A 23,695-nucleotide genomic window follows, 5' to 3' on the forward strand; every position below is an offset into this window, starting at 1 on the left:
CACACACACACACACACACACACACACACACACACACACACACACACACACACACACACACACACACACACACAGATTGTCTTCTTATCCGATGACTGTTCCTTTCCGCTCACTTGATTCTGCCTTTGGCTCACTCATCCACTGAGTGATTGCAGGTTAGAGGAGAACGTAAACTCATTTTCAGTTACCCCTATTTAAAAAATCTGTGCACATGCTGTGAAATCACTTACTGTCTCTCACTGAATTGACTCTTTCTTCTTGCTTTATTTGCTTTATAGTTACTGCTTTTTCTCACCTTTAAGGTGTCTTCAGGCATCACGGGTGGAGCAGGGTGCTCTAACCAGTTAATACCAGCAAGGAAGGCATAGTAGTCAATCTCATCTCCATCTGCAAACCTGAATTAAAGATGCCATCCACTTGAGAAACTGTTTTGTTGTGCTTCATGGTCACAGTCGCTGGAGCTTATTGAACCATTTTGCAAACTAAAATTTAAGAATTGCTTCCTTTTCAAAAATAAGTCACAGATGGAATTACACATTAATTATCAGACTCCTGCAATTTTTGCTTATTCTTCCAGTTCCAGCTGCCCCAAAGGTGCTACAATAATCATGTACTTTCTGTTTGTCTGTGGCTTCTGGAAAATCCAGTCTGAGTCAGAATCTCTGTGGCTTTCATACATTTTTTGTTGAAAGGTGAAATATTTTCAGTTTGCACGGATGCATATTGGACTGTATTCACACCACCTGGGCCAAGTTTAACCCATATTTCTGCACTGTATCTGCACTACTTCAAAACTTTTCTTCGCAACTTGTAACAACAACTGTAAAGCCAAGTATGATTTTTTTTTTAAATGTGGAATAAAAATAAACAATGTAGACTTCAGAGAAAACAGAAACTACCAAACAATATTCTGAGCTGACAAAAGCAGCCAAAAAAATATGTAGAAATTGTCTTTAACATTTTTAAAATGTAGTTTTCTCAACCATCAGGAGATGTTAGTGCAGATTGTGATTGGGATGTCTACTTGATGTCTTATATTTCTTACCCAGTCAAATACCCCCAACACAAATAATAACAAATAAAAACAAAACTGAGTCTAAACACTGAAACTAAATAAATCAAGCTGAAACAAAAAAATGAAACGCACACTGGAAACCAACTGAAAATAGAAACCAAAATTTCAAGTGCAATTAAAAAAAACAACTCTGGTCAGAACACACCTTTAAATATTTATAAGATATGTCCTTGAAAAGATTGTAACAAGGCACCATTTCTTAATTTTTGTGGTTTTCAGTTCGGTAGAGATTTTTTTTTGTATGACAAGAACAATCCCGGGCACAGACTGCGGACTGCACTTCACCTCGGTGAAAATAAATCTTTCTGAAAAGCCTTCTGAAAATGTTCTGACATTTTTGAGGGGACCTTGAACTGCTCTACTCTAAACTGATTTGTGGGCTCTTACTTGCTGAGAAGACCTTCGAGCAGGCTGTTGGGCACGGGAAGGTGGAAAGCTTTACAAATGGTCCTTATCGCTTTTGTGGAGAGACGTTGTGTCCTAAAGAAAAAAAACAAAACAAGCGCACAACATATCCAACATATGGTAGAGCCAAAAGCTGCAGCTACAGTTCAGACTCGCATTGGCTGTGAGTCTGCTGTTTGTAGAGACATTTGAGAAAGGCTCTAAGAAAAAAAACAAAACAAAACATGTTGGTTAGAGGCCAGTACATTACATCAGAGACAATGTGCCATCAGCAGCAACATGAGCTGGCCTTTGTTGTTAGTTTAACATAAAGTACATGTAATTCCCATAAGGACTGACATAAATTCAGTGCTAGTGGAAAACGTTTTAAAGTGATATCGTATTTGGACAATGTGTGTAAAACAGAGGATGTCTGTCCTGCAAGAACACTTATTCTCCACAGTAATGACCGCGAGTCCAGAGGCGCTGTTCTTGTCATGCCTTCCTTATTACAGGGACGCTGATGAACAAGTTGATGCCTATCAAGGGTGTCTACACTTTTGTCACATAAACAAATCAGCAAAAGTGGGTTAAAGGTCCTATCAAATGGATGAGCAGTGTGTGCGCATTAAATATGTGATTTTATGCACAAAAACAAAATGAAGGTGACAGACAATGAGAAACACACATAATAGACTCAGGAGACTGTGTGTGTGTGTGTGTGTGTGTGTGTGTGTGTGTGTGTGTGTGTGTGTGTGCGCGTGCGCACTGGGCTAAACAGGTCTTAAGGATCCATCTGGTTCCCATGCTCCGCTATGGCATTGCTGGAACTAATCGTTGCTCTGAGGTATGGGGGCCACAGGCTGCACGATTGATGCCTTGTTGTGACGCTATCTGCCTGTGTGTTTTTCTGTGTGTGTCTGTGTTTATGTTGCAATAGTATTTTGCCTTACTTGTGTCGATCGTGATCCGCGAATGCTCTGGCCATTTTAGGGAATTCTTCAAAGGCCTTCTTCTTGAGGAAGTCCTGGGCCACAGCCAGCATCAAGCCCACGTCCACCTGGGTCTGCTCGCGCTCTGAGAAACACCGGCCCAGCACCAGCACCTCGTGCTCAGACAGATTGCAGTCCAGTCCCAGCAGCAGGCTCCTATGTGGGGAGAAAATAATACACAAAAACTGATGACAAATGAATTAACCCACATCTCACAATCCTTTAAGGTTGTTTTCACACCTACAGTTCACTTACTCTGGTCCAAATCAGCTCATGAGTATGTAAACACGAAGATTTGGTTTCTGGTTACCAGATAAAACTCGAAGGGGAACTCCAAGTGAACCAAAATGTGTCGCTACAAAATAAGTGAGAACGTGTAGTATGCTTATTGGTCAGATGTGTCTGGAGCAACAAAAGTAAATAGAGGAAAGAGGTTGAGGTTATGTTCTCGCTGAGTGGATAACATGGAGAACTTACATTCAATTTATAGCTGGCCCATACTAACTGTTTTATTCTCCATTTTCCATAAAACGAAGAGAGTTCGACTTAGAATTTGATTTAAACTGACTAAACCCTGCAGATGTGAAAACACCCTTAATATACTGTGCACAGGATTTCTCTTTGCTTTCATGTGTCACTTATTATATTTACATCCCTAGAATTGGATAGGAACAAATTAGTCTCCAGTAAATGACTATTTAAACTCCACATATGTAGTGATTAACTGTCCTTTTCATCACTTTATGGTTGGGAACTAGAACCCTTCTCTCGGTCTCGTCCAAGTTACCACACTCTGCTAACAGGAGGTGCTGGCAGTAATTTCACCTTGGAGAACTGAATACATTGATCATGTACTTCAACACTTGCGGGCTAGAGATTAAACTGCAAGTGTTTTTGCTTCATTACTGTACCTTATCGACTCAAAAGGGATGAAGCCAGTGTTGCTGGGGTCACTGAGAGTCAGAAACTTCCTGATCTCACGCTGTTTCTCCTCCGGAAGGGACCTTAGTTTGCTAATGATGATGCCCATGTTGGCTCTGGGAAACTTTAAAGGGTAACACAGAAAACATGCTTAATAGAATAGAATTAGAATAGAATTCAACTTCATTGTCATTGCACATGCACAGGTACAGGGCAACGAAATGCAGTTAAGGAAATAATAGCACTTAAGGAAAAGCGGACTGCTTCATGCCCCCGAGACAAAAAACTAAAACCAGCTTGAGCTGATTTCTTATTTTTCCTCTTTACCTCCTCAGCATGCTGCTCCATGTACTTGAATGTGTATTCATCAGCATCCAGAAGCTGGAAGTTGATGCTGTTAAGGCAGAGGGTAGCTCCCACATACAGATCCTGAGCTGTAAAGTACTGAGACAGCTGACTCTTAAACAGCTCCTGGCCTGGCTTCTTTACACGACCGCGCTCCAGAAACTTACCACCAAGAACACCTACAACATGGGACAGAGTGTAGAAAGAAAGCTTCTCTAATACTTAACTACATGTATCCGAACCATGAGGGTCATCGATTTGTATCTCAGGTCCTACGAGTGTTTCTGTTGCAAATGAGGATGGAAAGTTTTTACCTGAGTTCTTCTGTGGGCGTTCAAACACACTGATGGTGTCATTGGAGAGGTAGAAGGAGATGATGAAGACCCGCTCTCTGTCAACTGGATCAGCTGTAATCATCTTAGCTTGGAAATTCAGCACTTTACTGTCCAAGCCATACCTGTGGAGACAGGCTCACAGTAGAGTTCGGGGCTAGCACTAACACACATATAGTGAGAGATAGAGTAGAGATAAAAAACTTTCACTAATTTGATTGTGACTGTGACTTAAACTCATCGAACCTGTCTTTCGCCATAAATTTCTGGAAGTCTTTACGTGGTGGCTTGGGCAGGAGGCGCTGGCAGAAGCTCAGCGAGTCCTCCTCTGAGCCAAAGCCGTTGTAGGGGGGCACAGGTCTCGGGGGCTTAGGGGCTGGCGGAGCTTTGTACTGCAACGGGGTGAAGTCCTCTAAGAGGAAGCAGAAGAAAGAAGAGACAAAACATTTAAAAGAAGAAAATAAACCCAGGAGGAGATCACAACGAAACAGGTCATCTATCCCTGAGCTGACCCCTGACTACTCAGAGCAAGAAGGGACACTTCCATCACAGTGACCTGTCAGCGGGGCCTCTGTCTTGTTTCCTACTGTGACTAATGCAGCAAGCCCCCAAAACCTGCCCAAGGTGGCAGTGAGCAAGGATACACTATAAGGTTTTTCCCTGCTGGGGAGTAAGTGCCTTTAACTTTAACTGGAGGCCCAGGTGTCTTTTGTCAGTTCATCAGTGGTGTTGAACACTTTCTGTTTTTCTAATAAGCGTCAAGCAATAAGCGCTCTCTATAGACAGAAAGACTTCATTATCCAAGCAAATCTATCCTGTACCATTGGATTCAGGAATCACCCCCACAAGAAAGACGGCTTTGGCAGATGCTTGCTCTTACTGCCCCCAAGTGTTCAGATTAATGCAATGCAAGACACAAGTGAAAATCCCCAGGAAAAAATATGTCACTGTAAGCATTTTCTTACATCAGTTATTCCATAGGTGTATACATAATGCATTTTTTTTTTCAGTTGACAATCCTGTCCAAAGAAACAATGCAAACATTTTTAGTAATACTGAAATAAAGAAATCAACAGCACTGCAGTAGTGTTTACCGTACCGATGCCATATTTGGCGCGGTAGTAGTGTTTGGTGAAGTCATCACAGTCAGCGAGGATTACTCTCCTGCCCCACACATTCACTTCCCCACCTATGATTAAATCACAGTCCTTGTAGAATTCCTCGTGGACAGCTCCGGTCTGCAGGTGAGAATAGAGATAATGACATGAGTAAACAAAACAAAAACTTATATAGAATCTTACTTGTTGAATTTAATTACTTAAACACACATGAATTGGATGGTTATATCTATTAAGAGCCTGGTGCTGAGTGGATACAGGGAGTGGGACATGGTGATCGAAGAATCCTGTATTAAAATCCACAGCAGAAATTATGTCAGCAAAAATGGTGGAATAAGATTAACGCTCTGTGGAAGCATTTTAAAACCTTATTTTGGGTCAAACTCAGGAAACCTTTTATTTCTGATAAGACTGATGGTTGCATACAGGCAAAACTGAAAATTGATGGAATTATTATTTAATACAGAAAAGTGTGGTCAAACATAATCTGTGTTTGATTAGCAACAGCTTCTTTTTCAGCATGACACTGCCAACGCAGTAAAAGCATATCTGAATAGAGAAACATACAATGGAACATTATCAGTCATGGACTGGCCTCAGCAGAATCATTTTAGCAGTGTGGCATCATCTTCACAGAGAACAGAACAAAAAGCAGCCAACATCCAAAGAAGAACTTTGAAAGTCTTTGAGAGCTATTCCTAAAGGATAGTCAAAGAAATTAGAAGAAAACCCACCTAAGAGAGTTCAGACTGTGAAGTATAAAGGTGGTCATACTTTGACTTTCAAGGTCTTGTACAACCTCTGTTTTTGCCTTATATATTGTATTTCCACATATGTACACACATGTTTCAATAAATTGCCTCTATTTCCTAATTTCCTAGCAAAATATGGAGGAAATGAGGAGTGACACAAGAGGTTTGCACAGTATTGTATTAACTGAAAAAGGAAGCTGCCTTCCCCTAGACTGGATTACTGGATTGTAATTTGACGCATATTTTATCCTCTAACTCTAATCGAGTGTCTTAATAGCTCATTTTAGGTTTAACCTCTGAGATTCATGTAAATCTCGCTAACTGCCTAGCCTCTCGGTGACCTCTCAAATAACATCCCGTTAGCATGTTTGTAGTGTGAGCGTGGCTGAGACAGGACATACTTTGAGGCTGTCCAGTATGTAGCGGTTTCCCATAGTACTGGAGGTGAGCACGTTGAGCACCGTGCGGTCTGTTATCTCTCCAGGCTGCTTGACTTTGGCTGGAACATGCTGCAAAAGGGAAACAAGTGCGGACAGGAAAAATACAGAAACTGTTAAACAAAAATTATTCTTTATAAGTAAATACCATTCTGCATGCACACAACTGGTAAGAGAAATAAAAAGACGGATAAAAGACTGAAAGAGAGAGGGAAAAGCAGATCAACAAAATAAGACTGAAGAAGGAAACGAGATCTGTCGTTAAGGACACGGTGATTTCCCACTGGATGGCAAAGTCTGCTCAACCTTTAAGGCTGACATTTAATAAAAAGGCATCGGAGCAAACAACGTTACTGGACTGAAAACACATAGTTATACACTGACATGATTGATGCCTGGATGTCCTTCAGGATGAATTAAGCTTGGTCAGTCAGTAACTGGAGGAGAAAGCCTACATGCTTGAGGGAAACTGGGTGCTAAAGCAGTCCTGTCAGAGTGAATGAGGTCTCCATGAAAGCAGGAAGACGAAAAGAAGCAACACAACCAGAAAGAGGGACACTGCAAGCCTTTAGGTTAGGAGTAACCATCTTTAAAAGTTAACAAAAACAAAGAAATAGCAAAACTTCAAGCTCAAAAAAGCCCTTATTTATCCTTTTGTATAACCCTGCCTGTGGTTTTTTTCCTTACTCTCTCATTTCTCGACAGCTGTTATCGCGCTCTTATCACGCTGCTTTACCTACCTTAGGTAGTCTGCAGCGACGAAGAAATTTGTTCACTTTGTCTCTGCCAGAATTTGGGGGGATCACCTCCCGGATCTCTATGGTGTCATCAACCAGGAAGTAGTGCAGTATGAGCTCCCGCAAGTCAACATAAATGCTCTGTGAGTCATCCCAGAAGCAGTAGAAGCGCAGGACTTTGCGGTCATGGTCCAAGAACTGCTTCAGCGTATCATGTCTCTCATATGGCCGAAGTGGCTGCATACTCTTTTTGAGCTGAAAGCGTGAAACAAATAGATTATTCGCTATAACTTTCTTTAAAAAAATAAATAAAGGAGGATTAAAATATATTTCGACAGAGTTATATGAGTTAAAATAAAATACAAACAACAAAAAATGTATTTCGGATGCCCACCTGTTCCCGTAGGCTGCTGTAGGGGTCCTCAGGTACAGTTGTAGGGTTATTTACGTGCACCCCAAGTTTTGTCAGAAAGTTCCTTGTGAAAGAGTCACAGTCAGTCACAGTGAATGTGCGAGAGTGCAGCTTCATCTGTTGGTTGATGTTGAAATGGAACAGGTTGTAGAACTGGCCTTCATTTGGAGGAGGTAGTGGAATACGGTGGCGACGAATGAGTGTTCCTATGACAGGGATCACCAACATAGTAACAAATGAGTCTGGAAACTCTCATCATATTGCAGATTTTTGGGCCACTTGGGAAAAAGCAAAAGATTAACAAAAATCCAAACCCAATCCCAAAAGAGTTGTGATGCTGTATAGAATGTAAATTAAAACAGAATGCAATCACTGACAAACTCATAAACCCATATTTGTCTGGAGAAATGTCTTTTTGCAAGAGACAAAGCTGAAAATCAATGCTGGATGCCCATGATCATCGCCACCCCGAAGGCATCTAATACAGGCATGGTTTTATCATGGAAATCACTGCATCAGCTCAGGAACACTTCCAGAAATCACTGTTCACTTTCCACAAATGGTTGGCAGAAACGGTTAAAGCTCAATCATGCAGAGAAGAAGCTGTATGTGAACAACGCCACCATCTTCTCTGAGCAAACACTCATTTAAAATTTAGAGAGGCAAAGTAGACTGCATCTGTAGTCAGACGAATTAAAATGCAATATTTGAATTTCTTCTTCTTCATCTTCCTCCCATCAAATTCAAAAGTGACCTTATTTTTTTCTTAAAAATGTTACAAGTTTTTATCATGAGTAAAATGTGAGTTTATCAGATTTGCAACTCATTTTATTCTGTTTCCATTTATATTTTGCATAGTGTCTCATTGTTTATTTATTTATTGAGGCTGTAATTAAATTTAAGCAATATTCTCAAGATATTTCCTGTTATATCACAGACACCTTGGGGAATGCCACTGTTCTTGTACTCCGGCTCCACAACCTGTATGGTATCGTCTTCCAGGAAGAAGTAGATCTTACACTTTCTGATTCTGTACGTCTCAGACTGAGCCTCAGGTACAGTCTCCTGGAAGTATGCATCAAAACACAGAACCTAGAAGAACAAAATGATATTTTGTGGCTAAAATTACTCAAATGACAAATGCGAAATGATTACAGGCTTTAAAAAATACCAGGCTTTAATTTTTTTTTTTACTTGAATGAGTAACACAAGCTATTGGAAGCTTTAAACCTTAATAACAGACATGAAAAAAAATTACATAAAGCTATACCATGTCTGTCTGAGTGGAGAATTAAAATCAGTTTCTATTATTCACCTGTTTGTCAAAGGTTACCCATGGTGGTAAACCGGTACCACTTCCTATGGGATAGACGGAGTACTTTGGTTTAATCTCCTGACCAACTAAATGTTCTCCTCCAATGCCTGGCTTCTCAGACCCAACCAGCATAGGGACTCCACTGGAATAGTCAAAATGTTGGGATTTGTGGAATCTCTCCTTCCCCAGCTGCGGTACAGAAAGGAGAAAGTATATCTGAGCACTTTCTATTAAAAACATGTTAAATAGACTGGTTCTTATATGCCTGAGTACTCAAAGCGCTTTCTAAACAGCATGCATCACTCACCCACTCGTACAACCACTTTTATCTGAGCTTAAGCGCTCTCTAGCTAACAGGCGACCTGGGGTTAGTTTCTAGCTAAGGAAGTCGCCTGCTAACGAAACTCGGTAATTTGCGAGAAACATACGAAGTGTCTTAAACTTACTCTTTCATTGGGAGAGTTCCCTGGTAGAAACGGTAAAGCCATGGTGGTAATACTTATAACTGTTGGATTACTTTCTCCATAAAACTCAGCGGCCCTGAAGTTCCAACGGTCTGTTATTGGTCTGTTACCATGGAAACGTCTTTTGGGGACACGTCTCTTAGCAACAAAAAGAACCAATGAAATATTTTTATTTTCATAACAATATTCAAATTATTGCTGTTCATCGTATATTTTGATGCTAACATAGCCAATTAAATAAAAAAGAATTTATAAACACATTATTTTTCCTACAAGTTAAAAAGTGCAACAGAGCGTAAACTGTGTACTTATGTCCTATTTATATATTAAAGTTTACAAATAGTATCAGAGTTGGCATAATATAACCACCACTACTAAGGTAATTAAGTAATTATCCCTGTAAATAATACCTTGCTGTTTAGAGTTTACTGTACATTCTGATGATTTGGAAATAATTCTTGCTTGAACTTTTACGCCATCTAAAAGCCCTGTGTCTACCTAAGAAATTATAATTTAATGTATGCCACACACATCCTGCAAAAATTTAACTTGGACTCAAGAATACATTATAACACATCCTGTTTCCTTGTAAACTATTATGCTTGTAGGGCATACAAAAATAAATGGCCAGAGTAGCAGCTCATTTTTGTTTCTAATTATATGTGCAAACTAAAACATTTTACAAAATCCAAGTGAAAGTAAACCAAAGCATGGATGAATGTATACTAACAGACTTCAAAGGCATCCGAGACTAGGTTTCTTCATCCGTACAGTTAAATAAACTGCACTGTAAATTGAATTAGACACAATTAAACATATTTCTTTATTTTTATTTACTTACATAATAGTCAGACCACAGCCTTCAGTACCCAAAGCGATGCTAAACATAATAGACCATAAAAAACAGAGATCGCAAAGACTGGTGTAACCCAGTTTTTACTTTGAAGATGATTGATTATAATGTGTTAAACCAAAATATAAAAATTAACAGTGGCACTGATGGAATACCCTAAAGACATGCATCCCCTGCCAGGTGTAGGTGAACTGAAATCTATTTGCCCCAACTGTGCACAACCACAATGGGAAATCTTTCCTTCTGGAACACTGTCCCGTTTTTTTAATAAATACATAATAACAGAAGCATTCTGCTGGGTTTCCTTTTTTGATTTAATTTACATGATATGTATTATTATTTGGCGTTAAAACTGGAGTGTTTCAAGATGGCCATTCTGGGCTTTAAATAAGTCCCATGTCTATATCAACAATACTTGCAAGTATGGTGTTATAAACAGAGGGGTTTGCAATGCAGCTTAAGTAAAAACACAGAGCTCCAAGCTAAACTGGTATCTGTTGGTCACTTGCTGTTAAAACACTTGAGAACTTTTCAGCAAAGACTTATAATTATCCCCTATAGCTTTTTATAACATCAGAAACATAACACAAAAAACCCCCAATAACTCTTCTCATTCGGTAGGTCCTAAGATGCCAGGCCGAGCAGGAATCCTCCGATGAAGCCACTTGTGACGACAATGTTTTTCTTCACAAACTCTCTGGACTGAAAGACACAAACCATATTTCATATGACACAGTCACTTTTTCGTTGTAATGGGAGGGTGAAAATGATCTCACAGTCAACCAGACAACTCACAACAAAATTACCTTCTCAACAAATGTGTTGAGCTCAGGGACTGCCTGATCTGTTCCCTTCTTTAACTGCTTCTTAGCTTTGTTGACATCCTTCTCTACTCGCTTCCAGTCCACTTGGATATAGCCACTGTTGTTAGCTACCTGAAGAAAGACAGATTCATGAAAACAATGTCAATGTGTTGAAAAGCTTAACCTGCACATATTTATGCAGGGCGATGCAATAATACCTGTAAAAGCAGAAGACCTCCCCCCACTGCGGTAGCAGCAACTTTTCCAACCTTCTGGAAGAGGTAACCTGCACACCTAAGGCAAATTGAAAAGAGAGCATAGTAGCTGATCTAACAATAATAATGACACAAGTTAGCCTAACAATGACCATTGTAAGGTGGCCATTCACTGTCATAAGGTTTGCATGATGTGAAAGGTTCCACTGATAAAGTGTAACTAAGACACTGTTTGCAAGATACCTTAACTGCAGAGTTATAAAGTTGGGAGTGTGAAATTTGTTTTCTTAAGTGATGGCAAAATACAATTTTGTCTCTCTGCTACAGTAACATGTGAACAGCACGATGAGCATGCACTATATGTAATACAATACTGTACAAAACATTTTGAGCTACTCCTCATTTCCTTATATTTTGCTTCCAAAGAGCCAGGCCTCCTGGTCATTCTTTAAAGCGGCCTTGAGCAGTAGCTCTCCAGCCCTTTTGATGCTCTTTTAATGTTTTTCTTTGGACGTTCCTTTCCAAGTTCTGAGGTATGCCAAATGACACAAGAACTGGGTTGTAAATAACTTGTCAAAAGTAATAAATTCATGAACACAGAAAATGATCTTTGATCCACCACCCAATGTCATCTCTAAAGTGTCTGATTTGGAAACTGAAACTAAAGAATGAAACTGCTGCCATACATGCTGCTAAAGCCATACCTGGATAACCCCCCCAAACAACAACAACAACAACAACAAAAAACACAGTGGAACGCTGTCAGCCATCGATTGTGCAAAGCCTGGACCTCAACATTACTGAAGCAGTGTGAGATCATCATGACAAAGAATGGAACAAACAGCATTCAAAGGAGAACTTTGAAGAACTATCTTTGAAGAGTGCTTAAAGGGATTAGACGAAAGCTTTCTGAGGAGACTTCGGGCTGTTGAAGAATACTCATGACCATGATCACTTAAAAGGTCATGAGTATTGTATAAACTCTGTTTTTCTTATATACTGTATGGCATATATATATATATATGTTTGCATGTTTCAAATACTGTCTGCACACATTTCATATTTTCCTAGGAAAGGGGAATGTGGGGTGGCTAGAGATTTTTGCGCAGTACAGAAATAAAGACATCCGTGTCCAATCAGCCAACAGAAGATATACTGTAAACAACATGAGACACGGAGCAATTTATAACCATCTAAATCTTGAGATTTTCTCATTTTGCGTTGGGGTGTTTCTCAGCCATTCATATTTACTACGCTAAAGGCAGCATAATTTTAATGAGAATATTTACCATCCACTCACTCCACCTATTGCAATCTGTGTGGCCACAGAGTATTTTTCAGCTATGGGGCCGGAATTCTTTCCGAAAAGGCGGTTCCACCATCGCTGACGTTTAGCGTATTCTGTCAGATCCACGACCTTGTCGTAAATCTCATCTTCCACTTGTGTACATACAAGGAAAAATAAAAGACAGCTAGCATGAAATAACAATGAATGCAGCGGCGAGAAGCCTTACAAGCACAGTTATATGCTACAAAATCAACACACGATTCTGGACGCTATTATCCATAACTCAACGATCAATTTTAGTAGTTTCCTGCTTTTTTACTTAAGATTTATCATGACAGAGGCAGATACCAATAGTTTCATTACGGGCTCCAATACAACTTACTAAAATTCATGGGCCTAACAATAACTTAGCATGACTACATAACTAAAGCTAACAGGTGAAAAGTTAATGTTAGCTGTAAATGGTGCGGCCCAGGACACAGTCAACGCTACAGAGTAAACGGGAAAACGTCTTCAAGGCTTCTTAGCAGCAACGCGAACGTTACTAAATGCACCACGGTGTCGAGCCCGTCCTGGATCCGAATAACATGCAATAACTTTACAGGCCTCCTTACCCTTGCTATTCGCCATTTTGGAGTGCACTGGTCTGTCCTCAGCTGCTTTCACGTCCGGCGTCATTTGCATAAATTTGACGGTGAAAAAGAAACTGAGACATGGGCAGGCCTACATATGCTGCAATGTTATACGTTGTGTAGTAGTAGTAGTAATAATAATAATAATAATAATAATAATAATAATAATAATAATACATGTTTTTGTTTCTTATGAAACATTTGGAGATTTTGCCAGTCTCGCAACTCCATCCAGGTTTCGCGTGACCTCCAATACACTCAGTGCACTGAAGGTTGTTAGGACACAGGTATGGGCAGCTAAAGGTGTGTTGGTTGTGACTATTTTGTTTTTTAAGAATAACTCTAAATGAGTGCATTCCAAGTGGAGATGGTTAGCCCCCTATTTTCCTAACTGATATTAGGAAAACAATTCCTGACTAATTCCTGACAATAACAGGTTTCATTTATTTAGGTTATTTTTGCACTATTAAGTTAGCAGAAGAAATTCTGCCGTGGCTTATGCACCAAATCCATGAATGAGTTTCGTAATAACCCGGTGTGCCTAGTGGTAGAAAAAGACAAAACAGACAAACAAAAGAAAGAATCGATAGTAAATATATTAAAATGTTATTACTAAGTTTTATATAGCTTTTTATTTTTTATGGGGATTTGTTTATATCTTTTTTTGGAACACCAAGGCATTGTGTTCATTCGCTAACTGACGTCCTCCTGAAGCTTAAAAAATAGATAAAATAACACGGCACAAAACTTCAAAAAGGGAATAGTTATAGTTTTCTGGACTGTTTCACTTTAGTTTACTTTCTATGGTTCATTTCACAGTTTCTTCAGTCGTTCATTTTTTTAAATTCATGTTTATTTGTGTTATTTGGAGGAAAATGAGTTCCCAGTTTCTTGAGCTAATATCTATCTATCTATCTATCTATCTATCTATCTATCAGTCAAAAAGTACATGTGCGACGTTGCAACAAATTCCCTTGGCACATATGACAGTTATTTTAACCAATACGTTACCTACAAAAACAGTTACGTAATCATAATATAGCCTGAACAACCAATCGCAGGACGTGAGGCGGGACTTGGAAACAGATTTGATGTGTGCGTGCGCGTGTTCGTTCGCGTGTTCGCAACACGTCAACAGGAGACCACCACGTGACCGCGGATGCCGCGTGCTGATTGGGCAGAATGAGCAGAGGGCGTGTCGAAGGTGGCGGCATGCGTTTGCCTGTGTGACACAATTACAACAACTTTGAGCCGATGGTTGGGGAAGTTTGCGATATTATAAAATAACACTCAGTCCTACAACCCAACATTACATCAACTTCATGCATAAATTGGCACTGGAATACACGTTGAGTTTGATGTACAATGAGGAGTGTGGAAGATAACTTGAAGGGATCATTTCCTTGAGGATTTGGCAAGAATTACACTACGCCCCGTTTTAATCCTGGATAGGTGTGCAACACTTTCGTTGTGACTGCATTTTGGCGGAGTTGCTCGGTGCCGTTGATTTTCCCAGTTCTTTTCCATGAAATCGTGCGGAGTGTCGCTCACCGCCGCTGCCTCTGCTGCTGCCCGGAGTCTCGGCGTTGCTGGTAATGACGAGGAGAAAATGGCGTCGGGAAAAGCGACTGAAATCGAAGAGGACTTTCCGAAGCTAACAGCGCAAGAGAAAGAGAGCTTGGTCGGAATTGACAGGTTAGACGCTCTATTGTGTGAATAGTTTAATTCGCTTAGTTTTTTTGCAATTAATAAATTTTCTTCGCGCAGTTGGAAACAACAATTGCCCCCCCTCCCCTCCAAGTAATACGGAACCGCCTGTGTTGTCTGTCCTCTACTTGCAGTTCACTGTTTGGATTTCATAGGCTTCAAGAAGATGGCGCCAGAACGAAGGCCTTGCTGTTAAAGGTATGCCACAGAATAGGATCACAGTTGCCGCTCTCCGTTATCTCCACAGACGAGTGCATATCCCATGTGAAATACGTGGTACAGACCTCCCAACGCCACTCTTGGTATAAGGCTAGCAGCGACATACACAAACCATAATTTCCCCAACTTTGAAGCTGAACCTGCGGGTTGAATGTACAAACCAGCCCTCAGTTTTACATTATTGCATTCGCAAGACAACACGTACAGTGCCAGGTACACAGCGAGCCAACTCGAGTGTATTTCTGCTATGTTTATTACTATGTTTAGTATTAAACATGCCCAAACTAGCCGACAGGGCTACAGTACGATTGCAGGGAGATGGGAATCTCCACCCTGCTCAAATCGGTGGTGTCATCGGTAGTTGAGAGTAGGTACCATGTACATAGCGTTTTATGGAGTGTTGAAAACATACTTGGCGTAGCAAAAATATTGCTTTTAACAAAACTCACAATAAGTGGAAGGCACGTGTATCGGTGAAAAAACGTATTACAGTGGTTATTACTAGTTAAGTATTGCTAGATAGTCATGCACACGTTGTAAACTGTAGGACTAACAAATTTAATACTTTGCTACCAAGCCAACTTGGTGTTTCGTATCTAAAAGCATTACAGCGAGCCTAATAATACGGTAAACGCCGACTTTTTTGACTTTTACCGAGAGGCGTTAACAGAAATATCAGTGTCGCACTATGTCGTCCATCCCCTCCTCAGTAACGGCAGGTAGAGTTTGGTTTGTGCGTCAGCTCACTCTGTTAGCATGTAGCAGCTAACTGTCCAGTGGTTACCCGCCCCCTACCCTCTTCCTGCTCTCACTTTTAGCTATTACGGCATAACCCGGAGAACACTAAGAATGAAAAACACAATGTTAGGTATTAATTTAAGCTTGCAAAAATAATGGCTGCTCAACTTGGCGCAAGATGGCGGGGATAGGGAGAAAATACCTAGCAAAGGTTTGCTAGCTGACTGGCTAACTAGCAGCGGTGGCTAGGCTAACCACCATTCGCTTAAAAGATACAACGACGGTGGCGTTCAGTGTTTTAGAACAAAGGTGCACGATTAAAGTGCAAAGAAGGGTTTACAGTTGATTGCACGGTGTGTGTTGCAAACACATCAACCCTGCTCATTCAGTCAATGTTACTACAGGTGAGCTGCCTGTGCTGGATGTGTCTTCAACATGTGGCTTCTGGGTTTCTTGTTGAAGCGGTTTCTTGGGACGTTGTTTTGTCAGGGTCTACTTTCAGATTAGGGCCGAGCCATTACACTCATTCTTTGCACATTTGTGGTGTTGCTGTCCTTCATACTCTGCTGGATAGCTGGACAACCTGACCGTTCAACATCATAACGTTAAACTTACAACGTCTGGTTGTTGAGTCTTTCTTGGCGATGGTGTTTTAGATTGTATCCCATTAAATACAGTTGTGTCTTCCAAAATGAGTGCGCTTCACCTAATTCTTCTTATATTCTTTCCGCATCCTACCATTTTAAAATGTGGTGTGAGTAATTCTTTGCACGATGCTCTGTTCATTGAATGGTGAATATTAAAAACAAGTAGATTTGTCGTCGTAGAGTATATAATTTGCTTAAATGGTTTCAAAAGTGGTCCTTGCTGATTGACACCGTCTCTACAGACTTCACTGCTGCACCAAAAGCAGATTTCGTGAGCAGAACAACAATAGTTTCAATGTGCATGGATTTTTAACCAGTTAATGATACATCACAGCCCTTTTTATGTTAGCGTAGTTGTATGTGCAGTGACGAATCATGCGGGAATGTTTTTCTTCTAGACCGCTAGATAAGGTGCATGGTGCACAAGAATAATGTTTTCAATTTTTTTTCATAAGGTCTTGTAATAACGAAGAGTTACTGAGTCAATTATCTGAAAAAGTACTTTGCCAGAATCTCTGAAAAATATACCTCTGCTGTAAACAAGCAGCATACATATATGGAAGGTTGCCTTTTTTGCAGAGCAGTAGAACTGATCACAGATAAACACTATGCAGGTTTCAGAATCAGTGCAGCTAGTTAATTATATCTGTCTAAAAACAGTGCAGCAACATTGTGCACGCAACATAGCCGTACAGTGAGATGGATATCATTGTTTTGCAAAGTACACCTGTCAGGAAAAACAGTGTCTATGCTAGACCGACATGCATGGGATTCAGAAGGATGGAGTGCTGCTCACGAGTTCTGCAAAACAAGAACCAAAACCAAAAATAAGGAACCATTCTGTGTTGGCTGTTGCTACCAGGCTGATTTCCAGTTCTTGCACTAACATTATCCACTACTACCTCTTTTCCACCAACATAGTGCTGGTGTGTAGCCAGTTCTGCCTTGGTTCCCATTAGACCTCTAGACTCAATTTGAGCGTTTTAAGAGCTAGTTATTGGGTAGCTCTGCTTGCAGACATTGGGTCATCTACTATTGTAAGAAAACTAAGGTGGTAAGATACCTGTAGTTTGCTCTGCCTATATTTCTTGCAGTGACTTCTCCAGTAGCCACTGAGATCAATGCTTTCAGCTTCAGCTCCATCAATATGATAGTGCCAGTGTTTTAGAACAGGTTCTAAAAGGAGCATCTGTGACAAAGCCTTAAACTGTAAATAGATAAATACTACTGATATTTTTGCTGTGTTTCAAATATTGATCTGAGTCACATCACATGACAATAACCTGACAGTGATAAAGTTAGTTCTTTGCTGAGTAGGGCTGCCATGATTAGTCGACTAGTCACGATTACATCGACTATTAAAATCATCGACAACTAATTTAATAGTTGACGCGTCATTTGAAACTTTGTAAGATCCCAAAAGACGCAGGAATAAGTAGTAGGATTTAAGAGTGTAACAATGGCCTGAAACAGAAGATGGCAGCACTGCATGTACAAGGATGCCAGCTGCTATTAAACCTTGAAGAAGAAGAAGCTGTGTCCGGTATCGTAGCTGTGTCCAAATTCAGGAACCGCATCCTCCTGTGCCCGCATTTGTAGGCTGATTATGTTACAACGACACAACGAAGACTGACCAAATTCGAAGACTCCAACAAATGCGGCCGACAAATGCGCCCTTCATTTCCCCAGATTTGAAGGATGGGTCGGGTGTATACTTCGTGGCCTAACCTATCCCAACAATGGCGGCAGCTAGTTAGTTTGAATTTTACTCTTATTATTCTTTCTGGGTCACAAAATAAACGTTTAACATATTTTTTAGGCGAGAATGTAGCTGTGTAAACTTCAGTTTATCAAGACACCACATATTTTCAAAAGTGCTCCCAACGTTTTCGGAGACGTCTGTTATCCACCAGCTCGATAGGTAGCCGGGATTCAAGGCTCACTAGAGCCGGCGGAACTCCCAACAAATCGTTTACGAACCCACAGCCGTCTTTCGTTACTCAGGTTAAACATATATAAGTCACTTAGATAACTTAAAAATGTTATTGTTTGGCTTTTTTCAGTGTTTTATTTGTTCCTGAGCAAATCAGTTTGACTGAGATTAAAGTTACAGTTTTTACACAGCTGAATAAACGTCTAGCAGACAACTGATTATCAGAAGTGTGAGATGCTCGAGAATATACTCCGGTGTCCTGTTATATTTTAGATAGCAAGGAGCAGACGGCTGAGTTTATTAAACTCCAACGAAACAATCTGCAAATTTCATTAAAATTTAATCAACTATCATCTTGTCTTTATTTTTAGTTAGCATATACCTTAAACACTTAAAGCTGTAAGCTAATGATAGTTATATGAGAGCAGATGCATGCTGGTGCAATAAGCTGTACGCTGTACATCCAATGGATGCATGACCTGATTAGTTGAATAATCGCAAAAATAATTGGTGACTAGTCGACTATCAAAATAATCGTTTGTGGCAGCCCTATTGGTGAGTGGTAGCTGGTATAAAGCAAGTTCTGTAAAGCACTTTGAGTAATCAGGCAGAGTAGAAACGCGCTATATAAGCACCAGTCAAGTTACAATTTATTTTCTGTGACTGTTACCAGCTCAACAAGACTGTATTCTGTATGCCCAAATTCACAGTACACTCTGTTCAGTTCACTTACCATTTATTTTTGTCAGTTGAGTTACATTTAATTTATTTCAGCGGTTCCAAATGATACAATTGTTTTTCCGCCTTTATTTTACCCTCTCATGTACGCACACAGTCATACTCATCAATCATTTGTCCTTAGTGACTGCAGCGCGGGCTAAAGCGCATAATTTGTATATCCATTGTTTAAATACTGACTTTCCAGGTCCATATTTGGGCACAGAGCTGGTACTATGCAAAGCAGGTCTAGAAGGTTTGAAAAGGATATCCCTTTGATAGTATGTGAGTCAACTGTGTCAGAACGTTACCTCCAATAAAGCTCATCCGGTGACCTAAGCATTGGTCATATCGGTCCTTTATAGCCTCATAACGTCTCTGTAATATGCACAGGACAAACTGAACATCTACCTTACTGTTATCAGTCGCACCATTTTAAACTCTTCATTGCTATCACCTTTTTATTTAGGCTGTTAGCTGCTATGATGCCCTCATCCTGAAAGCAGAGGGGAAAGTGGACCCTGACATTTTCTGCCAGCTTGGACACTTCAACCTTCTGCTGGAGGACTATTCAAAAGGTGAGAGACCAGAGTGTAGATGGCTCCCTGTTCCTGTCAAATCTGCTTCTTAGGATCCACTAAGACATCTTTTTTTTCCCAGTAAAAATTTGACTTCACTCTTGTTTCTTTACTCTGCTTGAAAAAATGTTGATGATAAAATATTCAGATTAGGTCATTTGTGCTTTCCTGCTGGGAAGCGTTGAAGTGTAACAGAGCTAAATATCTTTAGCTTTTAACATTGTCACAGATTGTTTACATCCTGTTGAGTCTTTCCCTCTCTCTGCTTTATGTTCTTATATTTAGCATTATCTGCATACCAGAGGTACTTCAATTCACAGTCGGACTACTGGAAGGTAAGCGTTCATGACTCTTATAGGTAACACAGCCATTAAAAAGCTGTATTCATTTATTTATGTTTTAATTTGCTAGGACTGATTTTTTTCTGGGATACACAACATCCCCTATTACCGATTTTTCTACTGCTTTTGTTTTTGAGCTGGCAGAAAGGTACAGGTCAGCATCAGAAACGGTGCCTTAAATGCGCTGCAGGTACTGAGGGGCGGTAGAGGCTAACAACTGCTCAGATGCAAGAATGTTCAGCATGTCATTGTCCTTAAACAGTGTGCGCATACCAAACAATGCTTGACTGGTTGACAGTTTGCCTGTAAAATGCGCCTCAGCAACCTGCTTTAGATTATTCACTCCTAGTCCAGAGCCACTGCTGGAGTAGATACTGTGATTGACAGTCTGATATTAGTTTATAGAGCTTGGAGATTGGTAGTCATGTCAGTGTGAATATAGTGTGGATATTCTTTTTTTGCTGTTTAGTTATTCTGCTGAAACTTGAAGTGCATTCTCTGAATTGGATACAATACCAGGAAGATGGGGTGGATGGATGGAAGCACGCAGTTAACTAAATGTAACAGTCTTGCAAAGACGGTAGCAAACATGATTTCATATAAACTGGCTTGATTACAGGTCATTTAGTCAGCAGTATTATGTAACCGTTTTGAAAGCTGAAGTTTGCCAAATGTTGCCAGCTAGTTTGTGTTTTTTTTATATCTGTGCAGAGACCAGAGTCACGTTGGAAATGCTGTGGCATGAAGGTTAAAGGCTCCTTTCTACTGAAGTTAGCTCGCTAGTTTTGCTAGTTACCTAAGCATGATATTGCATGTTCTGACTGAGAGATTTCTGAAAAAATTCAAACGTACAGCTCTGCTATCACTTCCAACATAAATGAAGACAGGAAACTAAACAGCAGTGACGTTTGTAGGGTTACTGAAGTTGGGCTAGCTGGTATATAATGATGTGCTACGTGATCGCTAGCGACACAGCTATGTTAGCATAACATAAACAGTGAAGCTGGAGGACGAACACTAACACTTTTCCACTTATAAAAGTTAACGTGAAGGTTCCTCATGGTTAGAGACAAATGCAATCGCATGGCAGGATGCTGTAAACGGACCAAACTTCAGTCAGGAGAACAACTGAGATAATCCATCCATAATACGAGGTTAGTCATTAATATACTGCAACAACATGGGAATAGAGCAGCTGCCAGAGAATTCAACATTAATGAATCAATGGTACAGAAGTGGAGGAAGCAAGAAGAATGAGTTTAATAAAGTTTGATTTATCTGACTGCTTTGTTTCGCTTAATGTGCCTTATAATCCCGTGCACCTTATGGTCCGAAAAATACGTACTGCACACTGCAGTTTAATGTTGCAAAGCACCTCTTTTTAACTTCAGTGGATATTATACATGGTTATGCTCAGGATATGTCAGCCCATTTCTACTGGAAATGCCTTTTGGTTAAACTTTCAGCAAGGAATTTGCATTTGCACTGTTACATTTTTATAAAGCTTTAATGTACATAAAAACCAGCTTCTTGTTTAAGTGAAAATAAATGGAAGGTTGTCTTTTTGCGCTAGTAATGTTGTGGAGTTGTATTTTGTCTCGCATCAATTATATCGTCAGTTATATCGTTATCGCAAATTTTCAAATATATATCGTGATAAATATTTTTGGCCATATCGCCCTGCTCTAGTAGTCGCTTATTACTTAGGAAGAGACTGTAGCAGGATGACAACCTGCCTAAATTGCAGTTCCAGTGACATCCAATTTGCATCAAGAATAACCATGGCTTTACAGCAGTAACTAATTTACTACTGAATGGAATAAAATAAAGAAATAAGGCTAGTCAGCTAGTCTATAAGTAAGTAAGTAAAATTTATTTATATAGCACATTTCACAGATAAAAATCACAAAGTGCTTTATAATAAGATCAGACAAACAAGCTAAAATTAATTAAAAGCCCGTTTGTATAAAAATGTCTTCAGCTGCTTTTTAAAGGAGTCAGTTGAGTCTAGAAAACAGTTACAATTTAATCAACAAGATAACTGATTTAACCGAGGTTAAACAGTGTCCCAGATCTAGCATGTGTGTTTTGCCACCATTAGTCACATAATTCAGGAAAGAAATTCTGTCTTAAATGTTGCTGAAATGTCTTTCTCATTGTGCTGTGCCTAACACTGGACACATGATGCTGCAGGTAGCACTAGCAGCCTTCTTTCCTTGTAGATTAGTGCCCACAATGTGGTTATTTAGTGTTCTGGTTCATATGTCGGTTTCTTTTGACAAAGTCTACACAAAACCGTTCATTAACGGAGCAAAGTAATGCAGAATCAGTGGCTAGGAGGGAATCATCTGGATTACTTTACGTTTAGCTAGTTTCAAACTTCCTATAACCACAACAAGTAAGAGAGAGAGATGCTGGTGTTTGGTTTCACCTCAGCACTGAAAGCGACCGAGCTAGAGAGAGATAGTGTAAGCATGTTTGCTGGAGCCTTAAGTCATATCAACTCACTTAATCACAGTTTTTGGTTAAAGAAAAACTATGTCTTTAAAGCCCAAAAGGTTGATTCTGTTCATCTGGACGTAGCATTTTCAGTGGGAGAAACGTTTCGTCACTCAGCCAAGTGACTTCTTCAGTCTCAGCTGACTGCAGGTTTCCCCAGCCTTATAAACAGTACATTTGCACAATAACTGAAACCAGCCCACTGAATGGGCTGTGAGGTCAGTTCCTTGGTCATTAATATGAAAACCATTGATGAAAGACCACTGATTAATGGCCATGAGAACCATTCAGAGAGTTGGGGAATGGCTGCAATCACAGCAGTGTAAGATGGCGAAAGATGTACCCTTAGGCCTCCTCCTGGAGTCTAGATGAACAGAATCAACCTTTTGGGATTTACTTACCTGGATGACTGAGCATGCATCAAGATATGCCTGCAAAACAAGCTATCTTAGTGGTCCCATTAGCGGCCATTGCTCTGTTGCTAATGTGCAGTGTAGAACTGAATGAATAGACTTTAGATCGATTAGTATCAGAGCCAGTTTTTGAAGTCCGGATTGGACTGATATCCAGTCCAGCTACTGGATCGGTACATGCCCAGTTGAACATTAGTCTTTCACTGTGTAATGAATCCCCTTTTGGGGATGCTCGTTTGTTTTTATTTTTTTTACACTGCTCTGCTACAAATGAACTACGTTTGTTATGATTTTGTTTTCTCCTATCATCACAACTTTTTCAGTATTTTGTTGCTAACTGTTTTGAAGCAAGTTCATAGCATGACAGTTTTAAGCTTGTTTTTCTCCAGTGTGGTCATATGATTTGTTGTCTTTGCAGTTTTTTAGTAATCCCAAGTTTTTTGGAAAGTGGAGCGGCTGTGCTGAGAGTTTGCACCTGTATTCTGTCTAAACTAAAAGCAATAAGGTTAAGTGAAGTGTTGCGCATTCTCTTAATTTAACAGGACAATGCGTAGCTTGTCCTGCTAAATTACAAGTGTATCATGCCTGGCATGAACTAGCACATTAACTTATTTGTATTGTTCAGGAGGATCACAGACAATATTGTGAGGGGAAAAGCAAACTTAATATGATGAGAAAGAGGATCACAAAAGCACTTCAGGGGAAGGAGACAAAAAGTGCTCTATTTCTGTCTATCCGTCCACAATTACCTCATCCATAATCATGGTCCCCCATTGTGTAATTTGTTAGCTTAAACCCCAGATCAGTAGTTTTTTTCCCTTAAAGCAT

General features: G+C 40.0%; 3 protein-coding genes across 7 annotated transcripts in view; 1 reads left to right on the top strand and 2 right to left on the bottom strand.

Moving 5' to 3' along the window:
* Positions 1-9,970, bottom strand: part of efhc2 (EF-hand domain (C-terminal) containing 2) — an 11,242-nt gene extending 1,272 nt beyond the window's left edge. The window contains exons 1-14 of one of the 4 annotated variants that reach the window (XM_014339295.2): positions 9,267-9,970; positions 8,821-9,009; positions 8,447-8,597; positions 7,488-7,711; positions 7,097-7,348; positions 6,321-6,428; positions 5,149-5,287; positions 4,296-4,461; positions 4,032-4,174; positions 3,700-3,896; positions 3,363-3,496; positions 2,413-2,607; positions 1,463-1,555; positions 296-395 (exon numbers count right to left, since the gene is read on the bottom strand). In XM_014339295.2, coding sequence (XP_014194781.1) covers positions 296-395; positions 1,463-1,555; positions 2,413-2,607; positions 3,363-3,496; positions 3,700-3,896; positions 4,032-4,174; positions 4,296-4,461; positions 5,149-5,287; positions 6,321-6,428; positions 7,097-7,348; positions 7,488-7,711; positions 8,447-8,597; positions 8,821-9,009; positions 9,267-9,308 — 2,133 coding nt within the window. In that variant the 5' untranslated portion in view covers positions 9,309-9,970. The other 3 variants (XM_014339294.2, XM_014339296.2, XM_014339297.2) reach the window with 3 other exon arrangements.
* Positions 9,971-10,093: 123 nt separating this feature from the next.
* fundc1 (FUN14 domain containing 1) lies at positions 10,094-13,144 on the bottom strand. Its single transcript, XM_005940055.3, has 5 exons — positions 13,058-13,144; positions 12,445-12,595; positions 11,159-11,234; positions 10,944-11,072; positions 10,094-10,839 (listed from the first exon to the last, which is right to left on the bottom strand). The coding sequence occupies exons 1-5, from the start codon at positions 13,125-13,127 to the stop codon at positions 10,762-10,764; spliced, it is 504 nt and encodes a 167-aa protein (XP_005940117.1). The 5' UTR covers positions 13,128-13,144; the 3' UTR covers positions 10,094-10,761.
* A 1,112-nt stretch (positions 13,145-14,256) lies between these two features.
* kdm6a (lysine (K)-specific demethylase 6A) overlaps positions 14,257-23,695 on the top strand; it is a 47,704-nt gene continuing 38,265 nt past the window's right edge. The window contains exons 1-4 of one of the 2 annotated variants that reach the window (XM_042227779.1): positions 14,257-14,770; positions 14,917-14,980; positions 19,506-19,614; positions 19,900-19,949. In XM_042227779.1, coding sequence (XP_042083713.1) covers positions 14,601-14,770; positions 14,917-14,980; positions 19,506-19,614; positions 19,900-19,949 — 393 coding nt within the window. In that variant the 5' untranslated portion in view covers positions 14,257-14,600. The remainder of the gene's footprint in view (positions 14,771-14,916; positions 14,981-19,505; positions 19,615-19,899; positions 19,950-23,695) is intronic. The other variant, XM_042227778.1, reaches the window with a different exon arrangement.

Source organism: Haplochromis burtoni, unplaced genomic scaffold, assembly GCF_018398535.1.
Source record: "Haplochromis burtoni strain Fernald_Lab_line unplaced genomic scaffold, NCSU_Asbu1 Contig_280, whole genome shotgun sequence".
NCBI lineage: Eukaryota > Metazoa > Chordata > Actinopteri > Cichliformes > Cichlidae > Haplochromis > Haplochromis burtoni.